At 38.8% G+C, this 26,630-nt stretch overlaps 1 protein-coding gene across 4 annotated transcripts in view; it reads left to right on the forward strand.

Annotated features, from left to right (window-relative positions):
* arid1b (AT-rich interactive domain 1B) overlaps positions 1 to 26,630 on the forward strand; it is an 84,576-nt gene that overhangs the window by 21,869 nt on the left and 36,077 nt on the right. For all 4 annotated transcript variants that reach the window (XM_084433059.1, XM_084433061.1, XM_084433062.1 and 1 more), the window contains exons 4-5: positions 3,496 to 3,594; positions 25,410 to 25,653. In XM_084433059.1, the coding sequence (XP_084289185.1) occupies positions 3,496 to 3,594; positions 25,410 to 25,653 (343 nt within the window). The remainder of the gene's footprint in view (positions 1 to 3,495; positions 3,595 to 25,409; positions 25,654 to 26,630) is intronic.

The following is a 26,630-nucleotide window of genomic DNA, read 5'->3' on the forward strand; positions in this document are numbered from 1 at the left end:
ATGAAGAAATAAAATTGAGCTCTGACTCGAATCAGAACGTATTGACCTCAAAACTCTTTCCTCAGGCAATTGGAGCTACTCCATTGATGTTTTTTTAGTTTTTTTAAAATATATTTATATTTTTTAATCCCATCAAACATCCATAAAAAGCAATAGAGGTGGTTGGAAAAAATCTTCAATTAGCCACAAAAACTACATACAGTATAGAAAACATTAATAAACATTGTTTACTCATTATTTTTATTATTATTATTATTAAAATGGTATTTTAAGCATACATCCTTCTATATAATATAGACCATAATATGTTAAATGAGGATAGTCAGCATGATATGAATTTTCACTCTGTCTATTTTGTTAGCAAATGGTATAGATCTTACTGTGAACAATTCATTCATGCATTTTTGTTTGTTTGTTTCTTTTTAAATATACATTGTGATGTTTAATCAGAATTCCACAGCTCGAGTTTCCAGTGAAAATAACAGATCTTCGGTGACATATGCCGGACTTCTCCAATTATTTTGTTCCGGTTAAACCCTGCCCCTCCACAATTGTACAGAATGCAGTCTGGTCACGTGTTTTTGATTTGTGATTGAAGAGGGAAAATTTCATAACATTTTAGACCCTTGTTTACACCTGTATTTAGCACTGTCGCATTTCAAACGGATGAAAGTTAAGTGTAATTTTTAAACTGAAATTGGAAGTCCCCCTGTAGTCAATAATTGTATCGCTTAAAACTCATCTTTGATCACCAAAATGACATATTTAAAAGTGTTTTCCTTTCAGGCCTCAAAATAACTTGAATGTAACTCTACACTCTTGCCTCATTTAGTATATGCGGTTCTATGAATATGCAAATGAGCCCCGCCTCCACTCACACCAGCTCAGAGATCCACTCGTTGACGATCACACGTTGATCTGATTGGTTACAAGGTAGTTTGTGACGTCAGAAACACCAGCGATTTCGAACCGCGTTTTTGAGACTGTCTTTGGTTCACTGCAGTTTTAAGGAGAAAAACCACACAGTACCACATACACACATAAACAACATTAAAAGCCTGATTTTCACCACAGGGGGACTCTAACATATATTAATATTTAACTTTAATAAATAAAGGAGTGCATTTAATGGACACATTCATTTTTGCGGTGGTATTGAAATCATTATATCATGAGTAGTAAAATTCCCCAGTATTTGTATTGACAACCCTACACAGCATGGTGGAAGTGAATTTTGAGTATTTGAGAGGAAAAGCGTGTCACTCGGGAGGTATCACATTGTTCTGCTGTGAATATTGGAGGTCTCTCTGTCCGTTATCGCAGTGGAGCAGCTGTTACGGCTCTGAATCAGCACATGCCTGAGCGCTGATGTAATGGCCCAACTGTAAACAGCCGTCTGTGTGTGTGGCCTGGCCATGACCCAGAGTCAATACACACACACACACACACACACACACACACACACACACACACACATACAGCTCCGTCTGGCTCGGGAATGCCCCCCTTCTTTTTTCCTTTTTTTTGCCCAGTGTTTTTTCCCACAGTTGAATGAAGTGAGCGGAAGGGAGTTCTGGGTGATGTTTGATTATACATGAGTGAATTGCAGGCAGGGCAACCTTAGTTGCCACACTTTCAAAATTCTTTCCGGTTTTCCTTTTCTGAAGTGTATTTGCTTTGGAAAGTCAAGTATCCACTTACAGAAAAGATGCTGTAATTAATTTTCTTTTGGCTTGAGACTCACAGTGTTATTGGTATATTGCTGCAAAAAAAAGATGGTTCAGACCTGTATGATTTTTTTTCTTCTTCTGTGGAACACAAAATGAGATTACATTTTTTTCTTTTTATGTTGTTGTGACATTTAGTTGTGAATTCTGCAGTTGAAATTGACTAACACATGCCCTATCCAAAATGGCACCCAAAAAACACTTGTGGTCTCCCTACGAGTCCGCAATTTCATGATGTAATGAGTCTGTTGCGAATCTCACACCATTAAGCACTTACATAATGAATCTCTTATTTACATCGGTTTTACACTTAGTTGGTTATAACTAAGTGATTTGTAAGTGTGGAGAACACTCTGAACACACTCTGATTCTGTCTACCTAAAACATGTCTGTGATAGGCTACAGTGCTCAATGCTGCAAAAAGCACGTTGTAAATAGAAACCTTTGACGCTCTTCACAGATCTCTCACACAAATACGCATGGAAGCGTTTGAAAGTAACTGCCTATCAGCGGGTACCGGATTGACCCGATAGTGTGAAGATTTGATGTGAAAGTAATACAATATAAAAATATATATAAAAAAAAAGTGTAATTAATTAGTCATTTTTTGTAATCGATTGACATTATAACAAATATTAATATATATGGATTTGTGAAAATATACATTACCGATTTAGTTTTAATAAAATGTATACTTTTATTTGGCAAGTATGTATTAAATTGATCAAAAGTGACGCTTTACATTTACATTTGTAATATATATTTTTTTAAACATTCTATTTATCAAAGAAACCTGAAAAAAATAAATAAAAATGTAGCACGGTTTCCACAATATAGTTATAATATACACTATACTTTGATAATGATGAATCTTAAACACCAAATCAGCAATTAGAATTTCTAATGGATCATGTGACACTGAAGACTGGAGTAATGGCTGCTGACAATGTTCAAATTTCCTTGTATAGAAAACAGTAATTCACAAAATATCTTTTGTATATAACAAACGGCAACAAATACCAACAAACAAGTCGGCCGTTGAAAATAACTGTCATCTTAAAAGTGCCCCAACAGACACTGACAAACGCTGATTGAACATGTTCAGTTGGGTGAAAACAAACCCCGACCAACACCAACAGGGTAACACACTGATCTGACAAAACCCAACAAACGTGTCTGTGCGGTGTGAATTGGCCTTAAGAGGCTTCATTCAAAAACGTTACAAAAAAGAACGTACTACTTACCCCACAGATTAGAATAATTATTTAACAAATGTAAATATGATTATAAATGTATAAAGATTGTGCCATCTTTCTCGCAGTTCAGTAGAATCACACCTCGCAGAACTATTATCCAGTTCTTTTATCTGGACATTCAGCCAAACATAAATAGGCCAGCAAATAGTTTTTGGGTGAACTATTCCTTAAATGTTTTTTTGTTTTTTTTATCCCCTTATGCAGATTGCATAATTTATGGTTGATATCAGTGCACAGTCTGCTTTTTAGCCGTCAGACATGCCTCAGCATTTCTGCATGAACAGCCGTTCTGCTCGTGTGAATCAGAGTCTGTGGATGAAGCACAATTATGGGATGGCGTCATCATCACGCTGTCTTCAACTGTCTAATTACCTTATTCCATGTGAATAAAGGCCTGTTTTTGTATAGAACCACAACACAGACTCTCTGGGCTGTTTGAGCCCTTCAATGGCTGCATGTTTCTTCTTTATCAGTCTTTCCCTCTTTCTCTGTTTCTCTGTTTTTCTCTATAGGACACTCTGCAGGAGGGATATGGCAACAGGGTCCAATCTGGGAAACCAAACCACGATGACATGGGCCTTACACAGCAGGACCGCCCGTCCAGCCTGCCGGTGAGACATTACAGTCCAAAATTAGTCAGAGATTTTAGCGACTGTCTGCCCTAGGTGTTGGATAATGCCTTACTTTTCTAGAAATGCTGTTATGAGTTCCCTATAGATGATGCTCAAGTGAATATAGTAGTTTAAGAGATATCTTCTGGCCTTCTCAAAGCTTCTCAAAGTTTTTTTCCAGCGCTCTGGTTGTTTATCGGAATTGGAAACACTTTTCCAGAACCCTCTCTTGCTGTTTCTCTTGCACTGTTTCACTCAAATGATCTGCACCACTTATTCTCAACTGGTGGGTCTTGACCGAAAATTGGTTGCAGGTCTTTTCTGATGGAGTCCCGGGGAGTGGGGGAAAAAATGCTAAATGCAAATGATATAATGAAACTTACCATATAAAAAATAACTGGGCTTATCATATTTTAAAAGGGGAGAGAAAACGCTTTCAATACCTTTTTTGTTGTTGATGGCCGCATCTCCAACCAAATTCGCTGGATTATAAATAGGCATTACCAGATGGTTGTTAAAATAAAAATAAAAGGTTTTTGTTGATTTTACATTTTTATAATTTTTTCTTTAGATTCATAAGATGTATATTTGACTTTATTTTGTAAAAATCTTTTACCTCCTATTAAAGAAATAGTTCACCCAAAAAGAAAGTTAATTATTCACCCTCATGTCATTCTAAACCTGAATGACTTTCTTTTTTCTTTGGAACATTAAATAAAGAGCCGTTAAAGTCATCATGGAATCAAAATTGACACTATTTACTTTGTTAGCGCACATTACTAGTCAAGTCAAGTCACCTTTTATTTATATAGCGCTTTTTACAATACAGATTGTTTCAAATCAGCTTTACAGTGATAACAGAAAAATAATCCAACTATAAAATAGTGCAAAAATGGCGTCATAGTCCAGCTTAAGTGAGTTCAGTGATGGTTAATTTTTGTTGTAAAAAAGTTGTTAATTTAGTTAATTTATCTATATACCGCTCTGGAGAAAACAGTGATGTCATCGTCCAGCTCAGTTCAGTTGTCATATATTGGTGTCAGTGCAGCAGATCAATAATATTGTGGAATGACGTTCCTTCTCTGAACTTGGTTTGAATATCCTTAACCGCTTTCCCTCCATCAGTCAGTCTGCTACATAGACTGTAAAAAAAAAAGATGGACGACGCCCCTTCACTCTCTTCCATTGGTGAAAAGTGAAGCCGCCAAAGTCCTAATATGGCGCTGACATCTTGCCCAGATTTGGGACCTGCTTCTGCGCAGTAGTGAACGTGAAGTGGAGCCGCGATATTCCCGCCCTTACTCCCGCAGAAACGATTAGTACAAAGTAGAACACATGTAGAAATTAAAGTTGAAGCTCCAATCTCCTCCCGAAAAAAGTCTGTCGGTGCCTCAGTGTCAGTGACTACTTCATTTAGAGAAGCTGTCAATCACAGCTGTCATGTCACATTCCCGTTTTTATAGCATCAAATAACGAACTAACATCAAACTTATTTAAAAAAACTAACACTTAAACTTAAATCAGCATGATAAAAACAGCCTAAAATGACAGAAAACATCTTTGGAATTTTTTTTTTGAAGTGTAATTTGATTGTTTATTTTCCATCGCCTCCATTAGACTTGTACTGGGACCAACCACCTGGGGGGCGATCTTTTTTTCCACCTTTGGCTTCACTTCTCAGCACTTGTGCGACACGCTTGGTCTGCTACAACTCGAGCGAGGGATGGAGAGGAGGTGCGCTAAAATAAAACCCTGCCCTCGATTTAAAATTCCGTTTCACTTGGAAATACGGCACAAGACTGACGTAAAGTCGGTTGCAACTTCCGGTTCACAGGGACTTTAATGTTCACGTTGCTCTTTTCCATACAGTTTAGGTTACAAAATACATGGGAACCAGTGAAATGAAATGGAACTTCACTCGCCAAGTAGGAACCATTTGCTTTTTTGCTCCATGGAAGAGTGAGGTCATATGGGTTTGGAGGAACATGAGGGTGACTAATTTCAATTTGGTAAACTACTCCTTAAAGTTGCGATATTGTCCTTGCCTCAGTGATCCGTGAAGATATTCACAAGGCTCTAATGATTTATGAGGAAAAGAATTCCAGTTACCATCCATTTCCTAAAAATAGTCACCCAGCCCTGCTGCCCCCATAAAAAGCTCATAGTGTTTCTAGAAGACACTGCATGGGTATTTAAACGAGTGGAGCTGCAGCCTCTGGTGCTGTCATGATAGGTTTCCCGCAGGGGTTTGATGACTGAGGTAATGTTGTTTAAAAGCCCCAGGCGGCTGCTGGTTTCATGCCGGCAGACCTATTTTTAGATGTGTCTGACACAATGGCCCAGTGAACTCCCAGCCAAGGACAAAGAGAATAACAGCACAATGAACGGCCAGTCTCCACCGTGTGTGTATTTGAATAATTATCTCAAAGTGTCTCTCGCACAGTAAAGGTCTACACCAGATCAGTGGAAGAAAAGTACAAAGGAGCACAGATCAGTGTAGCCTGAACTACACAGAAAAATGTCAGAAAACATGGGTTGAAAATTAGTTCCCAAGACTTGAAGAGAACCTATGGATCAGGCTGTGCTCGTATTCTTCACAACCTCAATAAAAAAAAAGAAGTGCCTTACAATGGTGCAAGTTTGGACTGGAACTAACTCTTTGGTTAACAATTGGAAGACGGTGAACTACTAAACTCGACATATCGACTGTAAATATGAACTGATGTTTCACAGAATTGTTCCTATGATGAAATTGATGTAAAATAGAAAATCAATGAAGAATGTTTTGGAGCTCCACGTATCAAACGGTTGAGGAAACTTGCCCTTTGGTCTTCTCCACCGGGTCGTGATCCTAATTGCGGAAGCCCCATGAAATCTGACGTGATTTTTAAACACATTTTGCTCATTGTCTTTTTTTATGAAAGCATAATGTAATCCACCTCGCTGGCATCAAAACGGCGTGAGCTTTGCACGGCGTTAATCCGCTGGCATGCTTCCTGACTGCAGAAAGTCCTTGAAAATGATTTGTGCAACATGTTTGAAGTAAGGTATGATGGTGTAAACTGACGTGGCCTCAAACGTGGCTACATTTACCCTTGGAGATCTGGAGCTCCTGACATCTCATATAAAGAACCCTCTGAAATGGGAAACAGCCTTGAAAATGTGTGTGCTACATCCATAACTCTAAAAACATCTCACATGTACTGTGTAGGTTGTTCAGTATGTATCTTAACTCTTTCCCCACCAGCGTGTTGTTGTTGTTGTTTTTTTGCCAGCCAAGATTTTTGATCATTTTCACAAAAGTTTAATGGCCCCCAGAATATTTTGTTGTATGAATATCTGAACATGCAATATATCTAAACAAAGACATAGACTGCATTTTAAACAGACAAAAAAAAAAAAAAAATCGAATTCTAGCTTAGTGTCCTGGGTCGATTTCAATCAGAAACAGGCAGTTTTGATTTATATCCTGTTTAATGCTGATGAGCGCGTTATTTTACATATGCATCTGATTAACATATGACATCACTTGTTTCTGCTTCTTCTTCGCCTGTTTTTTGATCCGGAGATTCGGTACTCTTTCAGAAGATATTTTGTTCTTAAATCGGTGTATTTGAACAAACTGGTTGAGTGAATGATTCAAATGACTCACTTAAGTAACACTGTTGACTGCACTAACCACTAACCCACAGACGGTGAGCCTGTCTAGAATGGTGCAAACACAGACAAGTAGAGTGATACAAACAATGAAAAGACTGTTGTAATATAAATACATATGAATAGACTTGACTGTTATTTAGGAGTAACAAATTATCTTTGATGTTCAGTGATGCTAAATAATAAAAAAAAAGAAAGAAAAGTATTTCTCCAAACAGTACATTAAATAAGTTACTTGTGAATACTGTTGATTGTAACTATTTTTTATGAATACAGTAAAAATAATCTTTAGTTTGAAGGAAATAAACCCTGTATGTCCATTGACTTTTGAACGAATTGCCATCTATACACAACCCTTTCTGTTAGTATGATGAAGTGTGTCAGCTGCCAAGATGTGTCTATGAGAAAAGGATTTCACGTTTGTAAGAGCTCATCACAGCTGGCTTATCTTTCGTGTTGGAGAGAGAGGGAGGTTATAAGAACAACCTCAGTGCTGTTTATCTGTGTATCAAAGCTTCTGTCACCTGCAGTTTGCTCAACGCTCACCTCTGTGAAGGGTAAAACGCTGTTTTTTTTTGGCAGCCCTTGTGTTGCTGTAATCGTAAATGGCTTTGTCTCAGCAGCGGAGCTGCGTACACACACTCACACACATTTTATTCATGTCTCCCCCTGTGTCATCTTTCTAGACAAATATTGCTTTGGTGTTCTGCTTTATTTTTTAAACCTCTTGTACGTGCCTAGGGTATTATGGGCTGGCGGGAATCTCTACAGTTTATCCCTTTTTTACCTGACGATTTCAAAGTCTCGCTTTGCCTGCGTTCTGATCTTCAATGCATTGCAGTTGGGGAAAAACATTAAGAGGTAAAGTGCTTATGAGCGAGAGCGAGATTGATGGCCTGGGTTTCTCTCGTGGTGGGTTTTGCGCGCTCTGCTTCGAGCCGTGGGCTTTTTCATCATCTTCCATTAAAGAGAATTTAAAATGTGCTTCCTGGCCTCTATTTATTTAATCAAGCACTTCCTTTAAAAGACGAATCAAATAAACATGTGCTGGACCTTGCAGACGTAATTAGACCCCTTTTGGTCTTTCCTAGTCAATTCTTCCTTCTTTTTGCCTTTTCTGTTAAAGATGCTTTTCTCTAGCTAGTAAAACCATGGGATCACAGGTTTGTCCCTCTATTTACCATGACAGTGAAGGTGACTGAGGACTTGTGTGGCTTTTGACTTACAAATTGTACATTTATGAGATGGTTATTCACCCTGATAAAGTGACCAGGTGACTGAGGTGGACCTAGATTTTATATTTTAATATTTTATATTAATTTGTACTGATGCTTAGGGATGTCACGGTGAGGAAATTTTCACACTGATATATAAACTTGCAACATCGGTATTACAGATAACAGTGGGGATGCTTATAAATGGGCGCTCGCTTTTCACTTCCGCATTTGATTTTGCAATGGCACTCTGTTTATGGGCCTATAACTTGCGGACATCAGGGAGCTGCTATCTATGTGTGGGGTATTGAAATCGCTTTTAAATTCGAGTTTGCAATCACAAGTGCTAGGCCTATGTGTATAGGGACTGTACATTTTACAAGATTACATATTTGTCAATGGGGATGGGGCCGATCCGATCCAGTATCGGTATCGGACCCGATACCAGCGTAATTCACGTATCGGATTTTCCCGATCCAACCTGCTGAGATATCCGATATCCATGAGTCATGTCTGCGCTCGCTTTAACGTCTGCTGAAATGACTCCAAAAGTGATTCCCGCCGGCTAGTCTGCTAGCTGGCTGCAAACTGTGGAATGGATTTCCTGAACGGAGGCGCGGCTCAATGAGACACAGAGTTATGAGACACGCCCCCCCTCAGGAAATCCATTCCATGGTTTGCGGCTAGCCAACAACAGCTGTGTGGAAATACTTCACACTGGAAACACCGCAGAGCAAGACAGCAAAATGCAATGTTTGCAAAGGTGTAATTCAGAGTCCTTTAAAGCTCCCTCGCGTCGTACAACACAACGAACGCAATCAAACATTTAAAAAAGCACCACGTTACTGTGCGTTCACACCAAACGCGAATAGCACGTCAAATTCGCGTCTATTTGGACGCTTGAATATTTTGAATCCATTCGCGCGACCAGAGAAAAATTGACGTGCGTAAAAAGCAAAAGTTTGAAGCGAAATCGATGCGCGTCTGAGGCAAAATCCGCTTGTCTGTTTGCACAATGCTGATGTTGATCGAGCATTCATCGAGAGAGTTACTGCATCGGAGCGAGGATCACCCTTCAGATAGTGTGTGTGTGTAAGATGTTTACACTTGCACTTTTCTTATATTTCAAGACGCAAGTATTTGACATTTTGGGAATATAATAAACATTGACATGACAATCAATTTGAAACCCCAGTTGCATATTTGTTTTCAGAATGGGATTTTTCCTGTTAACAGGATTTCCTGTTTTTCTGACTTCCTTTTCTGACCTTAGTTATACTTACCTCAAGTTGCCTTTTGGGACATACATGCATACATACGTACATAACATATCATTCATATTTCAGCAACATATAAAATAAACAATAATGATAATAATAATATTAAATCAAACACAGCTCTGGTATCGGAATAGTATCGGTATCGGCCGATATCCAAATTCAGGTATCGGGATCGGATCGGAAGTGAAAAAATGTGGATCGGTGCATCCCTATTTGTCAATGATGCTCAGGATCTGTTATGCACCAAATCCTCCGCCAATATCCTTGTCAGTCATCTCATTTCTCCTATACTTGTCACTTAATAAGTGAAATCTCTGCTGCGACTATGCAGCTCATGCTGTGTGGAGCAGAGCAGATGCTTTCTGTTTTTAATTGTAGTGTCTGTTGTCCAACTGAACGAAATGATTTTTATATCTCTATAAAAAAGCAAAACAACAGTGCCGCGGTGGGCAAGTAATGTAATCGGTGTACGGCTGAATGTAATAAATCTAGTAAAACTACTAGTCTCATCTTGCCAAACTCAGGTAGCAACAGGAAACCCCTCTTGTTATGCATACGGTGTGCCCTTTTGGAGTCGTTTCACCATGGTAACATTAACAATCACTAACCATTTGGATTTGTAGTAAATACATTTTGCTTCCTCTGTGGTAGTCAGATTTATTCAAAATCTTAGCCTGCCTCATATCACAAGGAACAGTGGGTGGGAATTTTAATGATTGTGTTTCTTTTTGTTGTGGATTCAGTTGTTCAGCTAATGGTTTTTTTTATCTTGTTTCCTTGCTGTTGAACTACACGACTAATACATTCCACTACCAGCTGTAGTGTCGTAAATGCCCAGGATTGTTTGAAAGAGCGTTTATTTAAGGATACTTGTTGGTGTCATAAAATATTTGAGGGCTTCCCATTTATATCTCATTCTCAAGGAATGGATCCAGTGGAGGGTTTGCATAGTAAACTCACCTGGTGCTCCTTATGGTCCTTTTTCTCATGGTACTAATATCTGTCTTGGGTGGTCCAATCACTTAATTAGTGTGCAGTTGTTGAAAATCAATCAACACCAAAGTGTCAAAATCACAGATTCTAGATAAGTCCCAATTCTAGGATGAAATAAGATGGAAAGATCTGATTCAAGGACTCAGGCACTCGGTGTGTGTTCTCATCCTCGGTGTGTGTCTTTTCCTTTATTGACCTCTTCTGTGTCCTGAGCTTTTTTGAGACCAGAGATATGCCTCTGAATTGCACACAGTCTAGCCAACAAATGTTTATATAAGTGTCGGAGTGGAGAATTTGAAGCGGTTAATGAGAAAAAGCTGGGAAGACAGATGAGAGAAGCTGAATATTAAGAACCATAAATAAGAGGAAGGCAGAGCACGACTGAATCTGGGTTGGAAGAAAAAAAGGAAAAGGTTTGTTCCTTGTGATGGGAAAAAAAAACCTAATGAGCTGCCTTCTATGGCAGCATCCGAATTAAAATGTAACCTCATAAGTGACCATTTTGATATGCTCTACATAGACAGCAATTAGTAAATTGTGCTTCACGCGTCTGCCATCTTGAGTAGATTTTTTTCACTGACTTTGACGCAGTGCATTGTTTGATTGCCGTCTCCACAAAGGAGACATGCTGTCTTACAATTTGTCCAAAAGAAGGTATCTACTTTTTGGAAGAGCCTTTGTATTGGGGGCATGACTGATGCCTTAAAATTCTGCCTCCGTGGGCAACTCACAAGGTTTTGGGGATTCACAAAGGCTTTTGCTGTATCACTTTGGTGCTTCACTGATCTCTGCTTGGTTTGATCATTTCCACATCTAAAGAGCAGCTCTCTTTCTGTCCTCTCTTGCTTTACCCTTTCTCATTTAAGTCCTGCTGTCTACCCTTCATTCGTTTTTGCCTGTCCTCTTGTCACAGACCGGCTGGAAGGGGAGGATTGTGTCTTTCCCGCAATAACACAGCTGCAGTGAGACACACACGGCCGACTCACTCTCACCGCCGTTCTGCAGCGCTCTAATTTACTGAGAGCTTGAAAGAATTGTTGTTTATCCCCGAGCCCTGCAGGCTGATCTGTATCCTGTCAATGCGGCCCCTCTCCCCCTCCATTCCGACGTTCCTCCTTCACTCCTTTCTCTCTTCCCGTGCTCCTTTGATTCCACTCCCTCTCTCCGTGCTCCACAACTTGTTCTCCATAATTAGAACGAGCACGTAGGGGATGGAAAATGAGGGAGGGGAGAGAGGCGCCAGGGCCGTGCTGATGAGGCAGACGAGCGAGCCGTCTGATTGGCTGAGCCGTTGGCAGGGGACGTAAGGGGGGGATGGGAATCTGCACTGCGATTGGTGGAAGTTGCTCTTCGGGGAGGAAGTAAAGCATAGATTGAGGCCTAACTCAGCTGTGTGTGTGCGTCTCGCACTCATTTTCTCTCTGAAGCCTCTACAGGGATCCAGGCTGCTCTCATCAACAGCTCATCAAATCAAGCACAGCCTTGCCGTTGTCTACTGTGTCTCACTCGCTCTGCAGGCGCATACATTAGTCACTGCTTGCGTGAGAGATGAAAGACGAAGCCCTTTTATGTTTTGTCGAAATCTTTTATCTGTCCTTCCATTCTCCTTCTTTGGAGATGTACAAAACGACATAGTTTCAAATTCAACTAGTCAGTGCATTGTCTGAACGGCTAGTCGACCCATTTGTCTTAAATAATTCTCCATCAGTGATAGAAGGCTAGTTTCAACCCCAGTCGTACACTTTTATTCTGAGGCGTTTATGTAAGTCCTGCTTTGCGTACAAAACTAACTAGGTGGAGCACAATGAAATGAAACAATGTGGAAGTTGGACTATTTTTAATTGGTCAAAAAACAACATGAGATGTAATCGCTGAATATTAAAGTGTATGGCTGCAGCGGCCACGCCCTACTGCCTAAATATCAGCTAAATTAAAAATATATGCAAAACAAAAACTAGTGAATCTCACTAATCAATTATTAGTTGACCCATCCCTACTTTCCAAATAAATGACGAGCTGTCCCATTACAGCTTGTCAATAAGGAAAGATAATCTGAAAGCCGTTTCGTGCCTTCAGGCACTCTCATTGCCCATATTAACAATGCTAATTGGTTCAGTGGATCCAATTCTTTTTTTAATTTGGGTTTCAAACAGTCTTGTTTTGTTAATTGATGATAAGGGAATTGTGGTCCGCTGTAGATGGATGACTCTCTGTCAACGAGAACACCACTGAAGCTAAAATGCCAATGGAAACATGCCCCAGCTGTGACCTTCTTCAGACTGTCTGGGGAGATATAAAACCAACAGGCAATCGTTCCTTGTACGGTTGCTTGAACCCCAAACCCTAGTCGCTTTCTCAAGCCAAGACCTTGACAAGAAGTCGTTCAGCCAGCGAGACGTTGGAGCTTTGTCTTGCTGTAGCTTTACTCTGCGGACCTCTTGACTTTTGACAGGAAATGAAAGATTAATGTGTGCTTTTAACAAAGATCGGATTTGAGGGCCACAGAGGGAAAGCTCTCGAATGTTAGTGTGCACACAAAAGCCCCCTTTCGTTGTAGTATCGAGTCTCAGAGCAGCCGAGCTGGAGTGCGCCATGCAGTTGAGGTGAAGTGTGCTCGCCTCCTTCATCTCTGTATTCTTTCATCCATTTATTTCTGTGTTGCTCTGGGGCAGAATAAAATGTAACCTCTCAGGATTATGCATGTGCTTCAGATGACTATGATACAGTACTGTCGCTAAAATTCTCAGAGGCCAAAATTGGTTTGAGTCGGCCCCGTCTCCCCTGAGCCCGATGAGTGGGGTATATTTTAGAGCAGTGGTTTCCGAACCCGTTCCTGAAGCGCCCCCAACAGTGCACATTTTGTATGCCTTACTTAATCAAACACTCCTTATTCAGGTCATCAGCTTGTTAGTAGACTCCAAAATCTGAAATGGGTGTGTCAGATAAAGGAGACACGTTTGGAAACCACTGCCTTAGAGCACCTTAGTGGGCTCCTCTCATCACAGGGCCTGGATATAACAAAGTATAAAGTAAAAACATATTTAAAATGTGTACAAATCATGAGTCATGACTAAACTAAACATGTCATATAAATGTCAGATTATCTAATGTTTTAAGATACTTTTAAGTTGACCTTGACATTCAATCATACAATCATAAGGGTCTTCACAGTGTACATTACTTTATGGCAGACTACTTTTTTCCCTTTTAAGAACTGCACTCTTTTGGTGTGTTCAAGTCATCTCGTTAAGATCATGTTTACGAGTTGAACGCACATGAACGTAAATACAAGTGGGAAGCTCGGATTTTCTTTAAGCCCCGATCTTTACGAGTTGGGTGCGTGTCACTGAGAAACATGGCGGAATACCACAAAACTTAAAGGTATTTAGCAGTGATATTGCAGACTTTTCTATTTACAGCGAAGTAAGCTAATTGCCTGCACAGAATATGATGGCATTATTATACAATGTAATATGTAACGATAAAGTTTGCACGTGGCTTCATAAATGAATTAAAAACATAAAAAACAAAACAAAGCACACCTGATGCACATTTCTTTGTTCTTCATTTTCTAGAACTAGAGTTTAAGAAACTTGCTCTATTTTTGTTTAATTAATTAAGAGAAATTACACCGCCATCTTACTCCAACGAAAGTGACTTGAACGCACATGCCGTCATAAACACAACTTCCCACCTCGTAAGTACGAGCTTCCCAGGAGGACTTGAACGCACCATTTTAATAAGGCTTCCCCCCCATTATGATATTAGCATAGTAAACACCAGTCTCAAAAAAAGGGAAAGTTTTTAAAATTGTATTTCTGAAATCAAAAACATGTTACATACATGTGTTAGTATGAATTGCAGTTTTCTTCCGAGTAAATGAGTAGATCCAGACCAAAAAAGGAGCATCATGTGTATACAAGTCAAAACATATTTTGAAGACAGATGGTGCTTCCACCTTTGATTCGGTTGAAGAATGGAGCATGTGCACTCCAGGATGTAGCTCATCAGTAGTGACTCCCATCACTAGACTCCCGGCAATTGTTACCAGACAGCAGACGACGCCCGCAGCCGGCATGATGCCATCTCCAACTGTGTAGGGTGGGTGTGATCAGAGTTAAAAATAAATAAATAATAATTGAAATCAAATAAATGCAGCTTCTCCATAAAAAAAACAAAATTCTTAACTCAGCAGACACCTTGGACAATTGCCAATAGCCCTTTCACACATACTGGTAAATTAATGGTAAACTACTATTTAGATGTAATGTGTGAACAGGATCTTTTTTTTATATTTTTTATATCAGTAAATCAGTTTTGGCAATTTTCCAGTCTGAGAAGTTACAGTAATGGCGCTATATGTGAACTAGTGTACATTTTGTTAACAAAAACGTTGACGTAAAATATTCGTTGCCAACCTTTATTTCCATGAATAAAGGTGCTCTAAGCGATGTCACACGTTTTTTAGGCCTACATTTTTTTTGTCACATACAGCAAACATCTCCTCACTATCCGCTAGCTGCCTGTCCCCTGAACACACTGTAAAAAAACGTGATCTCTGTAGACAGCCCAGACTCCACAAACGGCAAGAAAAACAAACCGGCCCAGCCTGGACCACTAAACATAACAAACAGTGTTCCAGCCAATAACCGACAAGAATGATTTGGGGGTGGGGGTTGGGGGGTTAGTGCACGTGCACATGAAGGGGGTGTGAGGAGTGGAGGAGAGAAAACCATGAATAGGGAAGTTAGCTAGAGGAGAGATGTCCTGACAATTAAACGACTAATGTTAAAAATGTATATTCTTGAGAATTTTGAGGAGGAGGGAGGGTCGAGCTAGCCTCCGTTTTGTTTGACAATACTTTGAACGTCAACAAGAAGTGACGTGACCCAACATCGCTTAGAGCACCTTTAAGACGAACCAACACGACATCATTACACATTAACTGTGACTGTATCAACATGTAAAGATGAGATAAAAAAAATCGATGACACTAAAATGTAGTTTCATGCTTGGGGTTGCCAGATGTCAAGAGTTTAAATCCCCCAATCAGAGCTTTTCTTTTAAAAGGATACATTTTATACTCCGTTTTATGTAATACTCGCAACCTGGTAAACCCGACATGTAAGCTGGAGTTTAGCAATCTCCATTGAGAAACTCTGCTTAAATGAATATTTAATACAGCCAGTCTGTGTTTTTTCACATGGCCGCTTGTGCTGTTCAAAATCTGTGATCAAACCTTCTCAGTAATGAACTGTAAGAAATCCAAACATATTGATCTCAACATTGATCCGAACAGTATTAAACCTACTTGACTTTCAGGCAAATAGTCTCACCAACCTCATGCTACTGGTTGAGCCAATGTCATCATGTCCAGACCAGTGGGTCTGCTTAAACAAATGCAATTGCAATTCCATTTTGTGCCACTAGAACACAAATTAAATTGAAACAATGCATTCCTATGGACCTCCTCACATTGGGTACTGTGTGCTGAAAGCCCATTTCCTTCACCACAGAGCTCAGTTATACAAGTTGAAACCCTGCATGTGAGAGTGGAGCTTCAGACGTTCTGGGTGAGAAATGATGGCAGGGACGAGTTTGACAGGCCACCTGCTGAGCGAGTCTGATCCGCCATAGACGTCTCCTATCACTGCTGTCAACTGAAGCACTGACATCAGCCACAACAGAAAGCCACTGTCACACTTCAGTGTTTAATGGGCTGCGAATGGGATCCGCACACAGTGACGTGATGGTTGCAATTTTACATGCTCTATCAGACAGCTCTTTGATGCTACCACTGACAAGATGAGATATGATGAGGTGATGGGAGATCTGACATCTACTCTCTCACACACTTCTGTCAGTTCGGTTCCTCGTACAGACACACAGAGCATTTCTCATTATCACGCAGTGCGGATAAAGTCATCTTTTGTTGTCCGTCCTTTTTTGTTGTTTCGTTTTATCTGTGTGTCTTAAAAGGGAGGCAGCTTCATTCATTCCTCCTTCTAAACACACACACACAGAGGCACACACTCTTGCTGTAATGATCTGACTGTCTCTATGTCGCTACTTTTCTATAGATGTCCTTCACAGTTTTAACATTATGTAATAGAGATGCATCACAATGTTCGACTAATTGACTAGTTGTCCAACAAGCGACTAATAGATTGAGTTTGACATGTTTTTTTCTTAAATATATACTTTTAGTTTTGACGTTTTAAGCAGTGGTGCTTTAATTAGTGTGCCGCCGGCATGCTCTTCTTTAGATGTAAGACAGTTTGCACAGTTAAACCCTCTTGGGAAAATTTGCATCTTTAAATTGCAAAGCCCCTTTCAATCATTTAGATATCTCCGGCCATTGCATCCTGTCTTTTGTTGTTACTTTAGCGTCCCACCATGAGTGTTGCATTTTTATACAGTTTTTTTTTAAATAAAGAACCTTGCATTCTGTTTCAATCTGCTGCTAGTTTTTACTGTTAGTTTAAACGCAGCAACATGCATTATGTAAGCGCTTACTAAGAAACGTGCAGAATCTGGTCAGGTGATCTCAGAACCAGCCTAATTATTCATGGCTTCTTTTATTAAAGGAAAATAGTTCACCCTCATGTCGTTGATCTTCTGAACACAAATGAAGATCAAATTTTGATGATCTTTCTGTCCCTCTATTGACAGCTACGCCACTGACACTTTGAAGCTTCAAAAAGCTCAACCTAACCTTCTTGACGCACAAGAACAAGCCTCTTGCTGAAGCTCAAACGTGCTGCGTAACATGAGAATTAATTAAAGCTGCAGTCCGTAGTTTTTCCTCTTTGTCTGTTCGAAATCTGCAATTGCAGTTATTCGCGGAATTATCAGCTTTACATGGGTTGTGCCTCGGCACGGCACAGCGCGGATGAATCCGATGTTTTGAGGAGAATGTGCGGCTGTCAGTCGCTGGTGTGGATACTGTCATTCGCAAAATCGCAATCACAGATTCTACTTTTTGGAAGTATGACCAGCATAAGAGTTTTCACCGGAAAATGTCATCTGAACAAGTAACATCCACTTTTGTTCTGACCAACTAAGGAAAAAAAAAATTGCAGTAAATCGCGCTGATTAAATCTAACGTTTGCTTATCATATCATGTCAAACCGTGCAAATTATACTTTGGTCTCAAATTGTTAATGTTAACAACATCAGCATTGCGTGACTACATTTAATGCCCTTCCGATATTTATCCTTGTTTTCGCATGGGCCCGGTTGCAGTCTCTTTTTTTCTGTAGCCACTCCAAAGTCCGAAGTCTTTTGCATTTTACAGCGGGTGAATCTCCAGTTGTCACTGGTGATTGTCATTTGAACCTTTCTGGATCCACCATCAAATTGATATGTTTAATTATATCAAGTGCTGTGAGAAAAGGCTATAAATCTCCACCTCCAACATCCTCACACGCAATATAGCCTACCAGCCGAGACTCCTTGTTTATGTGCACAGATGTGACGTAATGACGCAAAGACATGCTCGAATTTCCCGCGGAAATCCACCAGTACCACTGGAATTAAAAACATTATTACAAGCTTACCGGTTTGAATCTAGCTAAGGCAAGCAGATAGTTTTGAACACTGGCTGGTTATGTACTTGCTCAAATTTATTTTGGATAATTTTTAACCCAAAAAAGTTATGGACTGCAGCTTTAATTAATGACAGAATTTTCATTTTTGGGTAAACTATCCCTTTGAGACAATAAGGCAGTTGGTCTATTTCATTGTTTAATTGCACATCCCAATTATGTAAGAAAGTAGATCTGGTCCAGAATGTAAATGGAGTCATGCAGTGTTCAGCCAGTGCCTTTGTTATGGTGTCATTAAACATGTCAAATGTTTGATTATACTGCAATGATTTGTTTAAAGAGGGTTTTAAAGTAAACAGTGCATGAAGCTAAACAGTGCCCGCACTCTTGTTCTTCGGCCTTGGTTTTGGAAGTATTTTTCTCATTCATTTTCCCCATACGGATTTCAAAACAATCAATAAATACTTGATCCAAACCAACCAGCTCCAAAATTTATCACATTACAACATTTCATTGGAAACAAAGGAAGACAGAACTATGTACTTACTGAATGAATGAACTACTTCTGTAGAAGTAAGAATTACTTAATTTTCACCCTTTTTATACTCTTTCACTCCTTTCAAAATTGTATCTTCATGTATCGGATACTTTATATCTATGACTGCAGACAATAAAACGTTCTGTTAATCGAGTCTCAAAGCTGTAGTATAAAGACAAAACGGGCAACTTTACCAATTTCTCTGTTCTATTGTCAGTACTTTGTTATTGCTGAAGAACTTGTAATGGTTTTTTCAGGGCTGATTAGAAATCCTAAAAAAAAAAAAATTTGTAGCTATGTAATTATGACCATTAATCTTCTCTAATTGTTATATATAATAGTATACAATTGAAGCTATAGATCATAACAATAAACATTTCTCACTCTTTGATTTTTTTTTTTTTTTTTTTGTTAGCTTACATTTTGCCAACTAATTGTTGCAATAGCCTAATCCCTAAGAAAAGTTTAATTATACGTTTTTATTTACCAAACTGTTCATGACACCATGATTCCTGTTTACCTGGTAGCAGTTCTCGAATTTGTGGATCTGATATTGATGATAATAAAAAAAGTTTCTTTAGCACAAAATCAGCTTATTAGCATGATTTCTGAAGGATCATGTGACATTGAAGACTGGAGTAATAATGCTAAAAATTCAGCTTTGCAATCATAGGGACAAAGTATATATTTTTAACATTTTTAATAATATTACAGTTTGTAGTGTAAGTTGTAACCTTAATTATTTTTTTTATTTTTTTTGACCATAGATGGCACACAGTCTCATCTCAGCATTTTTGATGAATGGCTACGCTATTTTTTAATTATGTCATTTCATCTGAATATCAACATTTCTGAGATTAAGTAAGGTGAAACCGGTTTGAGATGAATTGATATAATTTTGTGTCTCTGGAGTGATCTATGACATTGTATTATGTTGAATATATTTTTGGTCTATTTATTATTGAGGGAAAAAAGTTAAAGTTATAGTTTTTGTTTTGAAGTAAAAAAGATCAAATTAGACCCTTGGGGTAAGATGAGCCACCCAGAATTGGCACAGAAGGCCCCGAGTGGAATCTTGTTATGCATTATTAATTTGGTATTATTTTTCAAATGTAATACTTATTGTAATTATTGGGGTTATTATTCAATATTTCCATGAATTAGATACATCTTTGCTTTCATTAAAAACCTCTAGGTTAGTTGAGTGAAATTCAATTTGCATTTATAGTCTTTCTGTTATGACATATCTTCAATTTGCCTGTATATAAGTCATAGAATAATTTTACCTTTCAGATGAATCTCTTTTACTGGGCTTCTGCTTTGTCTGTCATTGGTTATTCAATTATTCAAATAAATTGTCAAAATAAAGTTTTAAATACAATAGTTTTAGTATTTTACTTTAATGACAGTTTAAAAAATATGTAAATATTAATAAGAATCATATCAAAAGTAAATTAAAGTAATCTTACCGCAGTAGGGGCCATCTTACCACTCTTTTAATATGTAACATTTTGTGCTACAACTACTAAATTGGCAAATGTTTCTGTTTATTTCCTATAATAACACATTGACTGATGCATCATCATCCTGCACATGCTAAACTTATATTTTAATATTTAAAATGTTATCTTCCCCCATCTTACACTACTACTTTTTATCACTTTTTTTTACCCCAAACTTTTGAATGGTAGTGCATCATCACTTAATCTCTGAGCTCAGGGTAGGTCTATCTTGAAAGGTTTAAACTTTATCACTGAAAATCAATTTCACTATGGAGATTTAGAATGACCTTTTTATTTCCTGAACCCTGCTGTGTTTCTCTGCTGGTGTGATCACACCCACTGTGGTTAAAGTCTTTGCCATTCACGCATAGGCAAGCGCCACTTTGTTGTTCTGTCTTCCAAGCACATAGAGTAACTACAGACTTCTTCCACCAGCTCACCAGTTGTGTGAAATATAGTAGAGCTTTTTTACATCAGAAGCCTATCTGTGTCACAATGATTTTTAGTATGAAGACTTATTATTGTTGCTGCTCCTGTCAGAAAGATACATATATTTTCCTCTATTTCCCTTGCGGTTGCCTAATCCACCTCCACTCCCGGCTCCAGCACGCTGTCTGTGTCTGGGGAACGCTCTCGTCAAACCCAATATGTCAGCCTCTTTTCAGATTGTCAGGCATCACAACAGGGGAAGAGAATTCCTCCGTCAGCGCATTGTGTGTGTGTGTGTGTGTGCGTGCGTGTGTGTGTACCCGTATTGCCTTACGGCCCCACTCCCTCACTGATGTGTGACTATCTATTGTCTCTTCTCATGACTGGCTGGAGCACAAAGCCCTAAAGTGCTCCAGCATCCATTTTTGGGATTTCTTCTTCTGTGGTTTCAACATCATCAGAAGACAAACATCATGGTTGATTTCTGTGCCACTTTTATTTTTGGAACAAAAGGAGTTTGTGTTCAGTCTATAGTGTTACATCGCCATCTAATGGCAGGCCAGCAGAATACAGGGTTTTTAGTCGTTTTCGCGGATACGTGTGAATGGGGATCGTGTTTTGACAATGGTGTCGTCTGTACACAGAAAACTCAAAGGAAAAACTTCTCCGTTTTAAACATATCGTTGTCGTGTAAACGAACCCTAAGATGTTGCTAACCAATCGTACTGTAGCATCTGTTAAGGACCCAATATACTCACAGCGAAGTTCTTTTTCGTTCTTCGCTTTGGGGCAAAATCGACATACGCGAACAGCGGTATACTGTTAGCGAACATCCTGACGCCACCCATGTCTACAGAGAGCAGCGGTTAGATGAATATGTAAATATGTGCTGCATGCTTTCGTTTCAATAAAATATACACACAACAAAAATGACAGCAATGAGAAAACAATAAAGAAAGCATCTGATCATATCGTTGTGGATATGTTTGCACCAGCTCTGCAATTCGGCACTCCAGTAAAGTCACGTCACGTTTATTTATATACTACCTTATACAATAGACTGTTTTTAAAGCAAGCCGCTTTACAGTATTAAACATGAAAAAACAGTGTCAGTGTTTCTGTAAATTAGAATTACAACTTCAATTTCTACTATAAAGCAGCTCTCCAGTGTGTTCATGTTTTTACTTGCGTATGTCCGACCTCGACGGATGGAACAGAAGAAATAAACCGATGAAGATTTCCACGCCAAAGAGGGCGGAGCCTCAGAGCCACAGCTAGCTATCACATAATTGCCACGGACCAATGGGAGTTCAAAGGTGTTTATCAGAGTAAAACTTTATGGAAAATTCGATTTGGCAGGCTGTTTTGAACTCCCGAAATGAACAGAAGACGAACTTTGTTTTGGCCAGATTTTGTTCAAATTGACGGCATATCAGTTCGTTCTTCGCTTTAACTTGAAGTATATTGGGGCCTTTACAGTCCACCATATTGTCTGACAAACTTATACTTATATGTAGGTCCGCCTATAGTTAGTTTAAATTGAAATTATAGGTACTATCCCAATATTATTTTTTATATATATATATATATATATGTATGTATATGTGTATATATGTATGTATTAAGTATGTATATGCAATAATATAATATTTGTTTTAATTATAATTTTTTTATAAAAAAAAAATCCTGCCTCAACAAAGACCATAAATCTAGGTTTTGAATTCTGAGCTGTTTTAAAGAGTCCAGGCTTCAGATCGCCATGCCTGGCTCCCCAATTTTCCTCTCATAATTCCTCCATGTTTTAATTGGGTAGTATGGGGGCTGTCATGTGAAATGATGAAGGATGAGCATTACTCAGTTTCTCCAATCAGAAGAGAGAGAGAGAGAGACACTGTATTCCTTTTTTTTTTTTTTGTTCTCTGTCTTTTCTCCTCTGCTGAGATTTGGAGTGTGAGAGATGGAAAGAGAGGAACTTTGAATGGCCAATGAGCCTGAATAATTGCGTTCATCAATTAAAGAAGTCAGAGACTTAACGAATATAACTAATTATGGACATAAATCAAGCAAGCTCCAGTCTTGACTAATTTGTACAAGGTTGAAGTGATTTGACTTATACCACTAGGAGTTTTGCAAAAAAAAAAGCTTGATTGTGTCTACAACGTATAAAATTAAAACAAGAGAAGTCACCTATGTTACAATTTAGAATGGTTATCCTAAAAATGTTGTCATCATTCACTCCACTTTCCAAACCCAAATGACTTGCTTTCTTCTGTCGAACACAGAGACATTTTAAAGAATGTTCATGCAGCTTATTTTCACGCAGTTAAAATTAATGGTGACCAGCTCCAAAAATAACAAAGAAAGCACCATCAAATAAAAGTGACTTTTGCCTTACACCTGAAGTTTTCTGAAGCCATTCTATAGTTTTTTTGTGAGGAAAAGATGGTGAGTCATTATTCACTAAAAATGTTTTCCTCTACCTCTTTTTTCAAATCTCTGACTTCAACTTGCATTCAAATATGGCTCGTCAAAATGTGTCACACTAGGTTTTACTTCAATAATGTCAGTGCCTTTTGCAGTAGCTTGGAACCAGTCATAACGTGCCATATTTAAATAGGAACATATTCATATTGCTCTGAGATTTGAGAGTGGTGTAAAATATTTTCAATGAAAAACTACTTCAAATTTGGTCCATATTACTTTAGCTATTATGGACTAGTTATGATCTGTTTTTGGTCCTTTTTGGAGCTTAACATCCCTTGGTCACTATTATATAGTTGAAATAAAGTGTGAACATCTTTTGTATGGTCATGATGAGTAAATAATAACAGGGTTTAGATTTTTGGTGGATGAACTATCCCTTTAAAACTGGAATTACGTTGCAAACTGAGATTGAACATGTTGGCTTCATAGAGTGAACTTTTTATGAAATGTGAGCCATCCCACTCCTTTGAGTCATCTGGAAAAAGAATCTATGATAACACCATCAAGCTGTCTAGTGTATCTGGAAAAGCCGAGACTTTCCAGTGGAGAAAGTAACTGCTGGAAGTAGTTGACCCACAGTCTTCATGACACTCCGTCATCGAGACCGATATGTGGTATTGCGTAAAGCTGAGCATATGTTCCTCTTCATCCTCAACTAGGTCATCAACCGCTAAGCCTGCAACGTGAAGTTAGTCTTTTCTGAAAACTGTGTGAGTTTCCATCACAATCATTCATTGAACTCCATGACACTGCTCGAGCTGGAACCACAGGCTCATTTGTAGTGGAATTTAAGGCCTCATTGGAAAGTTTTGTTCCATAGTCCTTCAGCACCACTGGGCCAGTTGTACTACACGGCAAAGGAAATCAGTTTTATTTTCCCCTTATTTGCCATGATGCTTATTAGTTACAGAAAATTGTTGGTACTTCTGATGCTGTGTATTCCAGTATCATCATTGCATTTGAGACCACAGGGAATAACAATGAGTGCTCGTAAAACAACCACTCTACCAAAGTTCTTTTGCTGCAATCCAGGCCAGGAGTTGTTATCACCTCAGCGCTAGGAAACGAATGCCAGTTGCACTGTTGATTATGGTTATTTGCAGACATTAACTCAGAGGCATGACTGTGGTATTGGCTGCATGCAAGATCACCTGTAGGGTAAAGAACTTCGACTGGGGCCCCATAGCCCCCTAAAGCCGGGCTCAGGCTACAGGACTTTCAGGCCGATTTACCCATCCCGACATTCTGAGAAAAAAATCGCGTCAAGGGCATGTTCGGTCCAGATTATCTGATAATGTGAGGCGTTTAGAGATCAGATCTTGAACCTCCCCATCTGCTCGTAGAAACATTGGGGCCGCCCAGACAATATTAAACATGTTTGATTATTTAGGATTTTAAATCGGGATGTTTACGACTATCCCACAATAGCCACGTCAGTACTTCCACAATAGCCAACGAGAGTCAAGTTTACGAGGAGACGGAAGTGACAAAACTTTTTAAATGACGACCGCGAAACAACAAGCAGCTGTACAGGTCCGGTGGACAACAGAGATGGAGGAACGTCTGGTCGAAATGTGGCAACAACACAATTTGCCTTTATAATGTGTACAACAAGTTACTGCGCACGACACCGTATTCATTTTGTTTACAGCCGCTTCCCCTTGAGATCACGTGAGGTGATAAAATCTGGCATGATAATCTTAAGAATATCTTGTAGTGTGTGATGTGCCACGATTTTCAAATCATGTGGTGTGTGCAGGTTTGAGATTGAAAAGAGGAAAATCTGTGAAGATTCGTCTTATGTGCGTGATGCAACCAGATTTCACAATCGGTTAAGATTTAGAAACTCCTGTAGTCTGAGCCTGGCTTTAGTGGAGTATTTACAGGGTTTAGTTTGGCACAGGTTTGTAATTTTGGCATCATACACTTAGCATTAGTGCAATATGTTCAGACTGACTTCGTTTTTTATTTTTTACTAGAGTCTCTACAGGTTCGCCGCTTCAGAGCTGATGTCATTTTATCCATTCATTTGCTCACTTCCAAATGAGACATGGCATCAAGTCCATTAACCAGTAATGTTTTTTTTCTCCTTATTGGAGTCTTTTGGAGTCTTGATAAGTATGAAAATGGCCTGAACTTCAACTCTCCCTATTTCTGTTTGTGTACTTCAGGATCTATCTGGCTCTATAGATGACCTCCCCACTGGAACAGAGGCGGGTCTCAGTTCGGCCGTCAGCGCTTCTGGGTCCACCAGTAGCCAGGGCGAGCAGAGTAACCCTGCCCAGTCGCCCTTCTCGCCCCATGCCTCGCCCAGAGTCCCCAGCATGCGCAGCGGGCCCTCGCCCTCGCCCGTCGGTTCACCAGTGGGTTCCAGCCAATCACGATCTGGGCCCATATCACCTGCCAGTGGGCCAGGTAAAAGATTCTGTGTGAGATATAATTTTTTGATTTGTTTTTTCATAAATATTTCAGGGAGGATATCTGCTGTTTGAAACTCTCTATTTTTATGTTGTTTCATTTATTTGAATGTATGTTATGTTTGAATTGTATGAGATTATTCTGTAGTAGGGACGTGAATTTTCAGGAATATTGTTAATCAATTTTCATTAAAATCAACAATCGTTACTGTTACTGTTACTACTGTTAATCGTTACTAAAACACGTGGAGAACTCCAAATATCATGGTCACATAGTGGCAACAGCAACGGTACATGTATTCGTATCAAACTGAACAGATACAAAAGATACCCCCCCCCAAAAAAAGAGAAGCGTCAAATTTATTAATCGTCAATCAATAAGCTTAATCAATAAAATGAATAATGCCAATACTAATCTTGAGTAATTGATGTTTTTATTTGGTTTGTTCCCTTAAACTAATTGGGAGAAGTAGAATCTTTAATAGCTATTTTGAATTGTATTAACCCTTTGACGCGTACGATCACACCAGTGTGATTATAACGTTCAGTGAGTCACATGATCAACTGCTAAATTTAAATGTGATTTAGTGCTTCGGCTGGTGCCAGTGTTGTAAATAAAATATGTAAATAAATATTATATTATAAATATAAACTTAAGTGTGAAGGGGTTACTGTCATTTATATATAGTTAAGATTATTTATTTTAAAAACATTATAAATCAAAATAAAGTATTATGTTTATATTTAATATTTTTATTATTTTTTATTTTGTGAGTTATTTTTCACTGTGCATGTTTTGGTTTGCTGACATTGCTTTAGCAAAGTCTTCTGAAAATTAGCTGCTAAAATCGCTTTAAATACAGACTAAAATTCTCTCTCTAACTAGGCACATATTCTTGAATATTCTGTTGTGGATATTTTGGGAAAAACATATTATTGTTATGCTAACTTTGACATACCCATTAGCTGCAGCCG

Source organism: Rutilus rutilus (genome assembly GCF_951802725.1).
Source record: "Rutilus rutilus genome assembly, chromosome: 15".
NCBI classification, from domain to species: Eukaryota; Metazoa; Chordata; class Actinopteri; order Cypriniformes; family Leuciscidae; genus Rutilus; species Rutilus rutilus.